The sequence below is a fragment of the Ctenopharyngodon idella genome, chromosome 21, assembly GCF_019924925.1.
Source record: "Ctenopharyngodon idella isolate HZGC_01 chromosome 21, HZGC01, whole genome shotgun sequence".
Classification (NCBI taxonomy): domain Eukaryota; kingdom Metazoa; phylum Chordata; class Actinopteri; order Cypriniformes; family Xenocyprididae; genus Ctenopharyngodon; species Ctenopharyngodon idella.
The window spans coordinates 11,671,014-11,687,799 of record NC_067240.1 but is presented as its reverse complement, the minus strand read 5'-3'; the positions used below and the strand labels follow the sequence as shown (position 1 = coordinate 11,687,799).

General features: G+C 37.5%; 1 protein-coding gene across 1 annotated transcript in view; it reads right to left on the bottom strand.

The window, feature by feature from the left end:
• Positions 1 to 284: 284 nt before the first annotated feature.
• rimbp2a (RIMS binding protein 2a) overlaps positions 285 to 16,786 on the bottom strand; it is a 77,101-nt gene continuing 60,599 nt past the window's right edge. Inside the window, exons 16-27 of the mRNA XM_051876882.1 lie at positions 16,409 to 16,560; positions 15,290 to 16,174; positions 12,948 to 13,076; positions 12,673 to 12,819; positions 12,475 to 12,580; positions 11,557 to 11,682; positions 8,925 to 9,094; positions 8,676 to 8,844; positions 7,824 to 7,921; positions 4,913 to 4,984; positions 4,682 to 4,831; positions 285 to 3,061 (exon numbers count right to left, since the gene is read on the bottom strand). Coding sequence (XP_051732842.1) covers positions 2,873 to 3,061; positions 4,682 to 4,831; positions 4,913 to 4,984; positions 7,824 to 7,921; positions 8,676 to 8,844; positions 8,925 to 9,094; positions 11,557 to 11,682; positions 12,475 to 12,580; positions 12,673 to 12,819; positions 12,948 to 13,076; positions 15,290 to 16,174; positions 16,409 to 16,560 — 2,393 coding nt within the window. The 3' untranslated portion in view covers positions 285 to 2,872. The remainder of the gene's footprint in view (positions 3,062 to 4,681; positions 4,832 to 4,912; positions 4,985 to 7,823; positions 7,922 to 8,675; positions 8,845 to 8,924; positions 9,095 to 11,556; positions 11,683 to 12,474; positions 12,581 to 12,672; positions 12,820 to 12,947; positions 13,077 to 15,289; positions 16,175 to 16,408; positions 16,561 to 16,786) is intronic.

Below are 16,786 nucleotides of genomic sequence, written 5' to 3'. Positions count from 1 at the left end.
TATTCTACAATATGTACAAATAATCACCAATTCTGCTGCCTGGTTGGAACCCATCATTAGGTGTGATAAATGCAGCTCTCGGGTGTTGACAGAGTTGAGAAAAGTGCAACCTTCACCCAAAAACACAGAAATATTCATTTACTCACCTTACCCATGATGCCTGATGGGAAGTACTGAGATATTGAGGTCACTGCTGCCATCTACTGGGTTGTTTCTGTATTAATTGTGATGTTTGCTGTTGAGAGACATGCTATGTGATTGCCATAAAAAGTTCAAGTCCGACCTTGAAAAATATCACATTTATTTTCATAGAAAATTTATATTTTACACAAATCTACACATGCACATCCACACAATAGTCCATATCAGTAAATATAGACCAACAAGTTCTTTTTTCTCTTTAATTCACAGAGCGAACACAGATTTGCAGACTTGAGCATCTTTTCTTGAAGACACCATGGATAACACTTACTTACACTGTTGAATATTAAATTTTAAAGCACTAAAAAAAGTCTGTAAATTAAGTATAAACATTTATAAATTATCTACAAATGGAGTACAAAAGAGTAACCGAGAAATTAACACTTACATCATCCAGTCACAAGCGAACACCCGGGATTTAAGATAATAATAGAGATATTTCTGTAAATGAAAATATATGTAATCTCTTTTATTTATTTTTCTTTTGGCAAAATGATGTTGCAAGCTATACAGGCAGCTGAACATTTCATACATTCCTTTTTGGCTATCCAACCATTTTTTTTAAAATTATTTATTAATTAATTAGAACCTTCCATGTTTTTCTTCTACAAGAAATAAACTTCATTCACTCCAAAAGAATGTCATATATATATATATATATTAAATTAAAATGCTTAAATACATTTAAGATCGTCTTTTTTAAAGATTAAAAAATTCTCTCTTTTTTTTCTTTCTTTTTTTCAAACACACAGTATTTACCCTGGATCAAACCATTCGAGAGTGCAATCTAAACCCAACTGGCCACATTATTGTGAGATTCCACCAGATGTTGGCTCAGCTACTTCACATTTCCAGTTGCGAGGGCAAGATGTTTCGTGTTAATGCAAGATAATTTGCCCTTAATGTAAACTACTAGATTATAGCTTGAGACAACTGAGCCATCATAGGTAGTTTTTCCTGAAGGTATTCAACCTGTATTTTGGTAGCAGAGAATATGTATTATATGGTCCTCAAGACTATCACAGAAAGTTGGTATCCATCATTGCAAGCAAAGACCTCAGGAAAAACAGCCAATGATAACAGCAGCATGGATGTCATTTAGGCCTATAGATGATGTTCTCGTGACCAGTCCAACCCATTTGTGTAAACCAGTGTTAAAGAGATAGTTCACCCAAAAATGAAATTTCTGTAATCATTTACTCACCCTCAAGTTGTTTTTGAAGAATGTTGTTAACCAAACAGTTTTGGTTACAAATGACTTCCATTATATGACCAAAAAAAAAAAAGTCATACAGTTTTTAGAATGAGTAAACTATCACAGACTTTTAATTTTTGGGGTGAAAATCCTTTTAAGGATCATTCACACAGAACGCATTTAAGAATGAATGAATGAATGAATGAATGAACGAATGAATGAGTGAGTGAATGAATGAATGAATGAATGAATGGTTTCGCGAGACGCAAGCATATTTTAACCTGACGCAACGTTTTAAAAACGAGGCGCTCGTTAGCAAACACTGATAAAACATGTTCAATTTATGTAACCTTCAACGATTAAACCATCGCAAAAACACGTTCTGTGTGAACTGGCCCTCAGAAAGTGGAATTTAAGGAGACACCAAGACACCATCTTTGCTTCTTGAGAAGACGACACCACCCTTATTGACTTTAAAAAGGAACAGGAAACAACTTGTAATTAGCAGCACGTCACATTATCACAAAAGTTTATAACAACATTTGTCCCTTTTCAGTTTCAGGGATTGCACGAACATGGATGCAGAGGACACACCCACCCACACACACACACACGAGCCATTCACCAAAACACACACCGATTGTGCGATTTGAAAGGCAAACACAGAAACTTTCCATAGTAGCCATATTTTTATAACTTCAGAGTCATTCTCGATCGCGATAAACACGGATAGGGGGACCTTAAAGCAAGCAAAAGGGAGAATACTTGGCAAAGACTGATGTATGGAGACATCAGATGTAAGTAATATACTGTACTGAGTTTAGATGAAGGCCACAGCAATGTTTAAAAGGGTTTGCTCTTAGACTGTCAGTATTTCGTTTTTGCTCATTGCCTATCTTTCTAAAAATGCTTTTAAATGGAAACATGTTATTTTCTTGTGGTCCTTTTTGTGTTTCAGACTAAAGCACTTGATATGGTCTGGAGCATTTACTGCTATTTGACTGAAAATGTCAGGCCATATTTGAAGTGCTTTTTGAACCGTTTTTATCACCGAATGCTATACCAAACATTAAAATCTATGAGATTAAATATTTCGTTCAAAATCCAGCACTTTGATTTGAAAAATGGAAATAGCAATGAAAGTAATTCCTTAAATATTTATATCGTCTTTGTCCTCTACATCACAGTATGGATAGATGCTTTCATTCTGACAGCCAATTAGCAAGCTCACTGACATATGAGTGACATCTTTATATATGTCATTCCTTTTCATATGGATATTAGATCTATTTTATAATGTGTACGTGGCATGTTAATGTGAAAGCCGCTTTTTTATTATTATTTTTTTATTTATTTTTTTTTTTGTGAAAATCACCATAGCCTTTACTGACACATTGGGGGATTGGAGGTTTCCCTTTTGAGATAGAAATCTGTATGCTGTTGTAGCCATATGAATTTGAAATCAAACTCATACTTTTACTTTGAGAACTTTTTGAGCAGTTTCTTTCCCTTAGAGAGCAGACCTTTTTTCTTTTTAGATGCCAGGTCTCGTGGACCCCTGGCAGGGCTCAGCGGCCTGACTGGGCCAACAGGAAGCAAAGGACGCACAGTGGGAGAGGCGGGTCTTCCAGGGGCCGGAGCCGGCACTGTACTTTCCACAGGCACCTAATGAAACATCCACGGGGAAGGGAAAATTGTGGGATATTACACAGCAAGCCTAACTTTTGCCTTATCATCTGCCTTCTTCGTAGTAACAGTCCAGCTCATGTTCTGAGTTTTAAAACAAATGATTTAAAATGTGCCAAGAAAGCAAGAGCAAAAATGATATTACTACTACTCACAGATTGGAACTCTAGAGAAAAGGCAGATAATATGGCTGGTTCCTGAATTAACTCAATTGTTTTATTAAATTTTTCTTGCCTGCTAATAAAGATAAGAAATGCAGAAATATTCCTTAATTTAATTTCTGTTTAAATTGTTATTAGAAACCTCTAAAAGTCAGGGAATCTTATATTCTATTAAAACATCAAAATAGACAGACCTAACAGAACAAGGACTGCACACATCACGGAAACCAACTGCAGATACCATACAAGTCTAATGCATTGGCATATTAAGCAGAAAAATATGTGTTTCTGAAGATAGAAAATGGAAAATTTGAAAAATGAATAAGATAAACCTGAAACAAACCTTATCTTTAGATGACGATAGATAAATAAATCAACTTGCTTATGTGCTACATATAAAAGCAATATAATAGGAAACCCCAATTAGATAATTTAGCCATAAAAATCTGGATAAAATCCCTTGCATGAGACTGATCACTGGTATCGCCAGTTGCTCAACTTACCTAGCAAGACCAAAGTCTGCTAGGGTGGGAAATGAACAATATTCCTCAGCTATTTTCTTTTAGGCAAAGCCGGTGGGAAAAAGGAAATTAGAATGCAGCGACATCATAAAAAAAAAATTCAAAACATCAATTATGAGGAGAAAAAAAACAACAACACCACATACACATAAATGAACATAGGATGTCCACTAAATGTCCACTAGCAAAAATACATATTTGTCTCAGTTTTTCATTTATTTTGATTTATTGTAATTACATCATGACTGTTATTATCTTAGTCTCTCTGGAAGAGATGAGATGAGCAATATTTATATGTTCTGCTAGTTCATATGATCTGAAAAATAGAGTTTTTTTTGACAATGTGCAATATACAAAAAGAAACAAAGCCTCCTCAAAGAAATACAACATTTCGGGGTAATGTACTTTACTTTTATATAAAAGCTACAGGTCTGTTCTGGAAAAAACAGGCATGCGTCGACTACGTGAGTTTCCAAATCAGTCTTTTAACGGTCACAAATCACGAGCCACGGACCCTATATATGGACTTCACAAAGCACTTTGACTAATGCAAACAGCTTCACTTAAGTAGGGTTTTGTGTTTCAGTGCAAAGATGCTTTATGCTTTATTCATAGTCCGGTGCAGGAATGGAATTTGGCCTTTTCCACAGTCCTCGGGCGATGCTCTACGAACATTCGCTCTCTTAATAGAGTCACGTTCATACCTGTCTCTCTAAGCTCTCAAAAAAGGCTCTGTTTGCAGTGGGCTTTGCTTCTCCCTTTCCTAGAGCAAGAAAGGTTGGACTGGAAACCACCACCACGGTCACATAACGAAAAAACAAACAAGCACAAGAAAACACAGAGACGGCGAGTGGACCGAAACTCAAACGGAGGATGAATGGACACAGGGCCTAGCGCTGAGAACGGCGATGGTGTACCCTTTTGGCTTCTGGGCGTGGAGCCTGTACTGGATTGGGCTCGTCCTGACCATGCTGGGAGGGAGTGTCTGTCAGATAGACCTCCACGTCATCAGGCACTTCTTCGAGAAAGTTGGATGGAACCAAGCCCCGATGTCCATTCAGCTCACCCTGAGAGTGGGAAAAAAAGCATACAATGCCACAGACTCTGAATAAAACAACCTGAGTGGTCAGTGCAACAATGATACTTACATAATAGAAGCCATCTTCATCTATATCCCCAAAAACAGCAATGATGTCACCAGCACAGAACGTCAGTTCAGCCTGACACAGAAAGCACATGATCAGCAACTATTCACAAATGCGTATTCGGCAGATTGAAAACCTGACTGCATATATATACACAGTACTGTGCAAAAGTCTTAGGCCACCATCAGATGTTGATTTAGCAATGATATAATGATCATATATAATTATTTCTCAGTCTCTTTATTAGAATATAAACAGAGAATACAGTAAATTTGTATGCAGTTTTAAAAAACAGAAAAAAACCCAAAACAGCTTCTATAGGCTAAAGTGGCATGTATTTAGTGGCCTCCCCTTACACTTGAGCAATAGCAGGAACCTGGCTCTCTTAAACCTAAGCGGAACGGAAAAGGACTGGAAGGCCAAGAAAACTTTCAAAATCTGATGAAAAGTTTCTCAGAGTTTCTTTTTTGAAAAAATGGAAGTCCAGGAAATCACACTAAATACTGATTTTTTCTTTCTTTTTTCTTTTCTCTCTCTCTTTTTTGCCAGCTTCTATGGCTATATTCATGGCGAGAGAGAGGTTTAATTTAAAAAAAAAAACTAAAGATGTTTAAGATTCATTTTTCCTAAAAACCTTAAAACTAAATTCAGATTTACTTGGGTAAAAAAAAAAAACCTCTTCAAAAGAATCAACAGAATAAAACAATTGTCTTAAAAGGGTAGAAGTGTTACAGTCCAGTAAAATATGTTTAATTGACAGTGGATTCAGGCAAGATGGACACTTTGGATAGTTTTCTCCTGAAAGTAAAAATTTATGTGTTAGTCTTGAGTGTCCTATGCGGCATCCTGTATAAACAACTTGATCCAAGCAATTATTAAAAGGGAATATATGTTTTGTACCAACATCAGGATTTAATTCATGTAATTTGTTGTTTAAGCACTGATCCCATTTCAATTGCAATTTGTTTTTGGTATATGTATTTAAAGCTGTTTTCAGGACTATAAACATTTATATAGGGTATTGTAGCAACTCATAATGTAATAACTGCACATAATGTAGTAAGTATTACATTATTATTGTAATACAATGTTCATAATGTAATAATTTTCTCAAAACTTAATAAAATCTTGAGTTCATAATGTAATAATTTTTATATTATGAGAAATGTATTACATTATGAACTCATTAAAAACATGTCATATTTTCATAATTGTAATAGTTTTTAAAACATAAAAAAAATAGTATTCCCTTGCAGTACATTTTTAAAAATCTAAATCCAGTCTTAAACTACCTGCGAAATTCAACTTTTAAATTTTCATGCAATTATTATTATCATACTCATATTTTTATTAAACATAAAGCATTGGTATTCCTTTACAGTAAATTTTAAAAATCTAAATCCAGTCTTAACCTGCCTACAAAATTCACCAGATTACTGATACTGATACTACTACTACTACTGTAGTGTGTGTGTGTGTGTGTGTGTGTGTGTGTGTGTGTGTTCTTGTATACATGGTTTATGAGGACACAAATGTGTATAATGACATGGGTATTACAACGTAAACATGGTTTATGAGGACACTTCCTGTGTCCTCGTAAACCAAATGGTTTAAAAAACATAATAAATTGTGTTTTTTTGAAATTCAAAAAATGCAGAATGTTTTCTGTGATGGGTAGGTTTAGGGATAGGGGTAGTGTAGGGGGATAGAATGTACAGTTTGTACAGTATAAAAACCATTACGTCTATGGAGAGTCCCCATAAACCACATACACGTGTGTGTGTGTGTGTGTGTGTGTGTGTTGCATTTCGCAGGTAGTTTAAGACTGGATTTAGATTTTTAAAAATGTACTATGTAAAAGCTATTACAATTATGAAAATATGACATGTTGAGTTTAAAGTGTAATAAATTTCTCATAATGTAAAAATTGTTATTACATTATGAGCTCAAGATTTTATTATGATTTGAGAAAATTATTGTTTTATTACAATAATAATGTAATACTTATTACATTATGTGCAGTTTTTACATTATGTGCAGTTATTACATTATGAGTTGCTACAGGGTATAGCACATTTTACTGGTTCTTTAGATAATGCTTCTTTGGCAACACTGTCTTCTTGCTTCCTGAGGGGCCAGGTACCCAGCAGAAAATAATATTAAAATGCTGCGATTCAAGAGATGACGATTTAATTAAAATCTTAACAATAGTTGGGTGATCAGTTTTTATAGATTCCAATGCTTCAAGGCGTGATTTTGAATCAGTTATTATTAAAAAATTCTGTTGTGAAGAAGTTTCAATGAACTCCAATGCCAATAATAGAGCGTTTGCCTCTGCAGTGACGATTGAACTTTGTTTGGTCAGGGATACATAAACCCTGACAAAACCTGCTGCCAATTGATTTCGAGATTTAGATCCATCTGTATATATTAGGGTATGCTTTGGGAATGATTCTGTTATGTCAAGAAATTGTTGCTGATATTCATTTGGATGAGTTTTAGATTTTTGGTTTCTTGCTAAACCCAGATGAATTTTGGATTTCTGATTTTTGCTTAAAGAAACAATTTTGTTCAGCATTTTTTTTTTTTTTTACATTTTGTGTACATTATGTATTTTCTATTTGTATCATAATAAAGAGACTGAAAAATAACTATGGATGGTCCTTAAAACAAGTGCCTAAGTGACATCTAAAATTTTCTTCTAAAATTAGTGTTTTTAACAGGCCCCTATGTTTAGGTTGTGAGGTGAAATAACTGAACATAAACATAGGAGCCTGATAAAAATGATAATTTTAGAAGAAAATTTCAGATGGCACTTAGAGGTTTTTGCAATGGAACTCTTCATATATACATATATATATATATATATATATATATATATATATATATATATATATAGGAATGTGTTTAACACCTCAACATCCACATTTGGGGAGCTCTCTCTGGGGTCGTAGTCATACAGGGCAACCATTCTTCTTGTGGCCACTGGGTGGCGACCTCTCCTATTTTGTTCTGTTGGAGAGAGAATCAGTTTCTTTGTGAGATAGGCAGGCTATGCACAAAATAATATTTGACTTTTTAGCAAGATCCAGTTAGTCAGAACAGTTAGAATGTTCTGCACTGATGACCATAAAAAGGTAGCCATGTATTCTAACAAAGTAAAAAAATAATAATAATTATAATTGCAAGCAACATATAAAGTTTGGGGTCAGTAAGATGTACATGAATAGTACATGAAAAATGAATACTTTTAAGGCCAGTTCACACCAAGTACAATAACTATAAAGATGACTATCCTTCTTTAAAGAGCTCAAGCATGTAAAGTGGCAAATGACAATGTTATTGTGAACTGGTGGGTACAATAATACAGTTATCATTTTAGTTATTCTTAGTGTGAACAAGCCTTTAATCAGCAAGAATGCATTAAGTTCAACTAACGTGACAATAAATTCTATTTCAAATAAATGCTGTTCTTTTGAACTTTATATTCATCAAAGAATCCAGGAAGAAATGCATCATGGTTTTTACAAAAAATATTAAGTAATCTTTTTTAAATTGTAAAAACATTTCACAATATTACTGTTTTAACTGTATTTTGATCAAATAAAAGCAGCATTGGTCAGCATAGGAGACTTCTTTTAAAAACATTACAAAATCTTATTAAATCTAACCTGTTGATCAGTAGTGTGTAACAATAAGTTTGCAAATCTTTAATATTTGTATCATTATTGTAAGTTTAGGTAACTGTGACATGGAAAACACCAACCGATTCTGTCCACAGGGGTATTGAGAGGGAGAAATCCTTGTTTCATGAGCTGCTCCATGGTCTCATCATCCTCAGCACGGATTTCCGACACCATGTTACAGGGAATAAGTCCAGACCTGCCTCGGATCTCCCCACGATAAAAGCCATCATTATCCTTATCACCATACACCTTAGACACACAGACAGAGGGATGCTGAAACAACGGAAGGGCCATTTAACAACAGATCAATAACTCTAGCTGAGCGGTACCTTTATTATCTGACCCTCTTTAAAAGGGAGTTCTTCGTCAGCTGCGTCAGGGTTAGGGGACATGGAGAGAGGGTCATAGTCAAAGAGGGCCACAAAGATTCGGAACGGATCCTCCTGCTCAGACTCATCATAGTATGGAGGAGAACGCCGGCTTCGGTCCTGGTATCCATCTACAATGAGAAAGATGGGTAAAAAAACAAGTTGTCTAATAGACAGATTTAAGTAGGCACCATATTATTCTGACATGAATAGTTGGACAGCCGTGTCCTGCAACGTGATATAAAACATTTTTTTTTTAAATAAATATTTTTCTAATTTTAGTATATCATTTCTATTATGCTACTTATATTAATCAAGGGATAAAATGTATTTTTAATCATATTTTAGTACTCATAAAAATACATTTGTCACATTGAAGGTCCATTTAAAGGGTTAGTTCACCCAAAATAATAGTAATAATAATAATAATAATAATAATAAACTTTTATTTATATAGCCCAGAATTTCAATTTCTTTTTCAATGCCCAGAAAGCTACTAAAACATATTTAAAACAGTTCATGTGACTACAGTGGTTCAGCCTTAATGTTATAAAGCGACTAGAATACTTTTTGTGCACCAAAAATAACAAAATAGCGACTTTATTCAACAATATCTAGTGATGGGCGATTTCAAAACACTGCTTCATGAAGCTTCAAAGCTTAACGAATCATTTGTTTCGAATCAGTGGTTCGGAGCATATATCAAACTGCCAGAGTCATGTGAACGACTGAAGTTTCAAAACACTTATGACGTAACGAAGCCTCATTTACTGAAATCATGGGATTTTGGCGCTCTGAACCACTGATTCGAAACAAATGATTCGTGAAGCTTCGAAGCTTCATGAAACAGCGTTTTGAAATCGCCCATCACTAGATAGTGTGGAATAAAGTCGCTATTTTGTTATTTTTTGCGCACAAAAAGTATTCTCATCGCTTTATAATATTAAAGTTGAACCACTGTAGTCACATGAACTGTTTTAAATATGTTGTTAGTAGCTTTATGGGCATTGAAAAAGGGAGTGTTATTGCTGGCGATGCAGGCCTTAAGGTCTTAAGGGTGTGTAACAACATGAGGGTGAGTAATTAATGACAGAATTTTCATTTTTGGGTGAACTAACCATTTAACTGAACTGGAAAAAAAAAAATCTTAAAAAATTTGTGATATAAACAAACATATAAGGTTTAATTAAAAAAATGACTTATTACCTATTAAATAATACTACTTAAAATATCTTGATGGCAAAACTGAATATTCAGCAGCCATTACTCCAGACTTTAGTGTCACATGATCCTTCAGAAATCATTCTAAAATGCTGATTTCATGCTCAAGAAACATTTCTTATTATTATCAATGTATAAAACAGTTGTGCTGCTTAACATCATGATTCTTTGATGAATAGAACATTCAAAAGAACAACATTTTATTTATAATAGAAATCGTTTGTAACATTATAAATGTCACTTTTAACCAGTTCCTTTCTAAATAAAAGTATTAATTTCTTTAAAAAAAATGATATATATATTAAATAGAAGTAGTCAACTACGCGAATACAGCTGTCCACTTTGTCCTGTAATACAAAACCATATACAGTAGGCATGACTTTAAGGTATAAGCTTACAAGATTCTTTAAAGGATATTTTGAAGCAAGTAACAAACAGTATAAATATAATCATCTCCGTATATAATAAAGGACACTTTGAATAAGCATGCAATTCAGTCCAATGGAGTGAAATTCCTCTCCATACTTGCACAATCCATTTATTTGCCAAACACATCTTGGGTGGGTTGAAGAAAACAGACATTTCTTACAGTAATATGATGGCGATGATGTGTGTCACTGTGTGTGTTTGGCTGTGTGTGTGGGTGTGTGGTGATTGGGAGTGAAACACCCATATGGCAGCCAATTACAGATGAGCAGCAAGCCAAACAAGAAGCTCCTGACAGGCGCACACACAGACAGAGAGAGAGAGAAAGAGAGAGAGAGAGAGAGAGAGAGAGAGAGGAGAGAGAGAGAGAGAGAGAGAGAGAGGGAGAGAGAGAGAGAGGGAGCACGCACTGTCTGAGCTACTGTAACCATGCAGAGATCTGGATCTGAGAAAGACCCATCAGATGGGGCAAATTAGTCCCGGATAAAACTACACCTGTTTCCTTTTGTCCCTGCCGCATCTACAGAGCTATGCTTGATTGTGACTCCAACATGCCCAATGTGCATTCCACACAGTTGCCTTTGCAGTCGATGCCAAGGAACTGTTTGCTTTCTCTTCCTGGTCAACCGTTACCTATGTACATATTTGATGGCATTCGTTCGGTGTAAGATGCCGCCCTTTAACTTTCACCATTCAGTCATGCATGGCCAAAGTAAAAGAATGAGAGTGGTTTGGTTGTAAAGAGGGAGGTTTGGCAGGCATCCATTGGTGGGGCAGTGCAAAAGGGGGAGGAGCATTCTCTGTGCAAACATGTTGCTATTGGGTATCTTACAGCACCGCTTCCAACACAAGCTTCCATCTTGGAGCAGTCCAGTGCAGTTTCATGCGTTTGGCCATTTTCTTTCTCTTCGGACCCCACTCTAAATGCTGCAGCTTCAACACGTACCATAAGGAGGCCTGCGTCCCCCGTGCCTCCGGGAGGACCATGTCCTGTGCCGCGCTACACTGCCATAGTAAACATCCTCCTTGACGGGAGAGAGGTTCCCTTCACTGTTACTCTCAGTGGTTATCTCTGAGGGAAACACCAATCAAAGAGTCGTTATACCATGCGAAGGCTGTTCTGCATCAACCTGCCCAGGCTGGAGACACCTAACTACTCTGGCATCTCTATGGGAAACCTTGGCTGCGTCCGAAAGCTTAGGCAGCTGACTTTTTGCCTGGCAATGACTTTGCAGGCAGCGTTTGCACATGAATGTACCTCCCGAAACTGATTTCGAACAGACTTTTGAAGGAGCATAACAGTTTAACGATCTACAACAAAACAGCGAGAGCTTTGGTGGTAACTAAAAAAATATTTAATTCTTACAATATTAACTTCTCACTAGAAATGACATCAAAAGTGGAAAAAGTTGGTCAAAAACATACATTTACACACAAACTGTCCACCAACCGCAACTTTTTACATTTTTTTTTAGCTCAGCTGTCACAGAATCGAACGCACAGGATATCATCTCCGCTGCCTTAAAAAATTGATCAGATGAAGGTATCTCAAGAGACAGAATGAGACACAAACAATGGATTCCCACATGCCTTGTTGCCTTCCTACCACCGTATGCTGCCTGTGGAGCCAGCATTTTTCAACTTTCGGACGCAGCCCTTATGCTAGACGTAAAGATTCAGAGAGGGTCATAATGGCTGAAAGCAACAGGATATGGTAATGGTTGGAGCACACAGTGGTGGTCTGGCACACATTGACAAGCTTATGGACGTTTAACAGTTCAAAAAGAGACAATGTGGAGCAGGAGGACAGACAGGCCCTGAACGCAAGTCTTGGACTCCTGTCTCTTACTGGGAGAGCACTGACCAATGGATGGGACCGTGAGGGGTCGGCGCTGAGGTTGAGGACCTCGGTGAGATGGCTTCCGGTATGAGTCCCGATCCAGATTCGAAGATTGAGAGCTGCCTCCAGTCTTGAATTGGGAAGAAAGCAAACTAGTTACAGCCATGCAAACCAAGATGTCATTGGGATTTGTCATTGAGATGTCTTTCCCTTTCTCAATACCTTGAGTGCACTGTGGGAGTTTCGTCGCCTGCCTTCTTCGTGCTGCATTTCAGAATACAACTCCTCCTCATCCTCTTCCATGATGTCTGAGAGGTCCGAGCCTCGACTGCTCTCCGTATGATACTCCTCACTATGACTGTAATGAGACTGTAAAATGCAGACTGTGAGAGAAAATGACAATGCAAAGCAAAAAGAACAAACCACAGCATTCAATGCTGACATTCGCCTCTTATGCCTGTGGTTGTATGGTAAGGCAATCATTTCAACTGCCATACCTGCCTGCCCAGCTCTGAGCCCCTGAGGAAGTCATCCACAGATGCTCCTCTTCTGCGGGCCTGATAGCTTTCCTCATCCTCTTCCTCATCTGAATTTTGAGAGAGAAAGCCCTGGCTTCTCCTCTCCATCTAAATATATTAAAGTACTTTCAGAAGTCTTAATAAAGAGATCTGACAGTTATGCTGAGGTTAAGTACTGACAAAATATCTAATCTTCTGTATGTTCATTAACTCTTTTACAGAGCTCTCATTTTCACATATTAACCCTAGAATGCATAAATGGGTCAAACTGACCCAGTAGGGTCTTGGTATTTTAATTATTTTTCAATAAAATGATTTGATTAATTGATATTTTATGTATTTATAAATGTTGAGCCTCAGCAAAAAATATATTTGTTCAAAAAGCATGTTTGTTCATAGGTTCAGAAAAGCTACCCCACATCTTCATAAAGGGGGTCAAAATGACATTATGTATTTCTTATTTTAACTTACCATGGTTTTTTTGTCAATAATAATAATAATAATAATTAATTCTTTATCACATTTTTCTATCCACAAAATAATCTATAAATGAAATATAGATTTTTTTAAAAGATTTGCAAAATAATCTATAAACAAAATAATTTATAAATTAAAAGTTGTCAGCAAATTAAAATTTCTCACATGAACACATTAGTTATAGTTATAATTAGTTACATTTAATTACCTTGTTTATTGTTTATGTATACATGGAAAAGAACACTACAGAGACATTTAAACATGCATAATCAAATTCATAACACTGTTAAGTATACACTGTAAATATATAATTTTAAATCATTTCATTATGCTTTTCTGTCATCATTTAATTACCCTCATGTGGTTCAAAACCCATAAGACTTTGGTCAATATTCGAAACACAAATTAAGATATTTTAAATGAAACCTGAGAAGTTTCTGTCTCTCCATTACAAGTCCAAGTAACGAAAACTTAGAAGATCCGAAAAAGGTCATAAAGGCGTTGTTAAATGAATCCATATGAATCCAGCAGTTTAATGCAAATTTTGAAGATATACAGTACAATCACTTTTTATGATGAAGAGTTAATTTAGGCTTCTATTCACATATAAACACACATACATAAAGCGCATCACATATGGTAAACACAGAAGTTTGTGTGTGTCACGCCTAGTGGTTCTTGTGTATCATGCACATGCTTTTGAGATTACCAAATGTGATGTGCTCTATCTATGTGTGTCAATCATCATTTAGATGTATATAAAATCCTAAATTAAATTTGTTCATCATACAACATGATTGTTACCGTTTGATTCATATGGGTTCATTTTATAATGGACTTCTGTATCTTCTAGGTTTTGGTTACCTGGAGTTTCATTGAAAGGACAAAAACCACACAGGTTTCATTAGGGGCTTATGCACGAATAGTTCTAGGAACTTAGTTCTAGGAACTAGCCACTAGGATAGTTCCCCGAGAACTAATTTCTCCCCCAGGCCATGTTCCTGGTTGTATTCGCACCGGGAATAGGAATGGTGAAGTGGCCGACAGCATTTACAAACGCAAAAAACGGTGGGTGGAAGACGCCGTGATCAGAGCTGTGTTTGTTGTGTGTCGTGGGTTCCGTGATAACGGAATGTGAACACATAATTTACATGACTGAAAGAGCAAAAAGTGGGGCTAAGAGACAAAATCTCCTATGACAACTTTCAGTATTACATATCATTCAGGCTGAGAAAAGAACACAACCCTGCAAACAACAGGTAAATGCCGTTATCACTGTTTTCCATGTTTGTGAAGTAAATATGTTTACACAGCTCTTTAAAAATACCGGGTGCCGGTGTTTGACATGCATTTCACGTCACTGATAGTTCCTATAGTGCTGGTTTAGACCCTACTCTGAAGTAGGAGCTAATTTAGTTCCCCCAAAAGGAGTTCCTACAACTAAAATCATTCCTAGTTCCTGCGGTGCGAACACAGCAAAATCCGGGTACTTCAGCCAATGGTTCTAGGAACTATGAAAAGGTTCTTCCGGTGAGAAAGCCCCTATTAAAAATCTGAATTTCGAAGATGGGTTTGGAATGACATGTAAATGATGACCAAATGTTCTTATTTGGGTGAACTAACTAAGAACATTAAAATCAAAATAAAAATGAAATAAAAATACATATTAAAAAAATAAAGAAAAATACATGAATGAAGAAAAAATAAAAAAACAAACAAACATCGACTTCGATATGGGTCGTTTTGACCCCCGTTATTCATGTAGGTTTTTGGGTCATGCATTCTAGGGTTAAGGTTGGTTTGCAGCTACTGTAAATAACATGCTTTTTGCTGACTTGACTCACCCGTCCACTTTCTGCAGCCACTCTTTGAGCAGCCTCTCTGGCAATAGCCTTGGCCACAGTGTCAGGAATAAGCGTACCCCGGGGCTGGGGGAGGATCCTTTGAGGTGACGGGGAACGGAGGTTCGGGCAGGCCGGGGCGTCCAGGGTGTGTCCGTGTGGCAGGCCTGTGGGCATGCCTGATGGGGAGCAGCCAGGCTCCCATGGCTGAGGTGGGCCCCCTCCATGATGAATCATTCCTGGCCCTGGCTCTTTGGTTTCCAGCTCTCTGGCACTTAGTGGTCTTTGGGATTGGGGAAGGGCCAGTTGGGGAATGTGAGGCTGGGGCATCGGGATAGCTGGCTGGGGATGGAGCATGGGTATGGGTGGCTGGGGTTGGGGCATGGCCATGGACTGCAGGGGTTGAGGCATATGCATGGGCGGCTGGGGCATGGGCATAGACGATTGAGGCTGGGGCATTGGGATGGTGTGCTGAGGTTGAGGGATTGGGTGTGGTGGTAAAGGCTGGAGATGCGGTGGAGAAGGCTGTGTGGGATGGGGCATACGGTGGGGATGGAGGTGAGATGGGGGCTGGTTGGGTTGAACGGGGAGGGGTTGGAGATGAGTGGGTGGTTGGGGTCCAGGGTGAGGGGGAAGGGATCGGATTTGGGGATGAGGAGGCATCGGTTGGGACTGCTGGGGTGGGAGAGAGGACTGCATGTGGTGAGAAGGAGGGAGGGCTTTAGGAAGAGGCACCAGCAGGTGGTTTGGAATGACGGCGACATGGGAGTCTTGAGATTCCCCTTGTGCTGATAAAGTCCTGACGATAACCTCACGGGCCTCCAAGCACTGGAGACGGTTCAGCTCTACTGCCACATAATCTGCCATTGGATACAACACCTCAGCGATCTGAAACAGCATTAGTTTTAGCATTAAGGTACGGTCACATTTACCATGGTTCAGTTCATTTTTCATGGGCAAAATCCAGTTATTTCAGTATGAATCGACACAACCAGGAAAAATATCCCCATGCAGAGGGGGACATCAGTATGACTTTTTGATAAAAATAGGTCTTGATGACTTTTAGAACTGTTCTGTCACATAAATGTCACCAGATACGACTGCTGATGTGCACATCCTTACCCTCTGACCCTTAGTGCACACTGCATAGCCAATGACACTTGCACCATTAGAGGTTCCCATAGGTGTCATTGGAGGGGGCTTCCAACGCACTTGAAGAATCCCTGGGGTGTGTCCACACTGGACCTGGACTTCTTGAGGAGGCAGAGGGGGTCCTGAGGAGGGACAGATAGCCACTGTGTATTTACAGTAACACACCTGACATGCCATACATGAAATTTAGAAAGGATTTTATGCACTGGATTCATTTGCTTGAGCTCAAGTTTACAGTAATATGGTCATTCCAATAGCTTCACAGCTGAATAATGGCACAAGGGCATACATTACTTCCAAGTATCTCAGCTAATTAATTAATCCAATTAGCCTCACTAAATCTCTTTC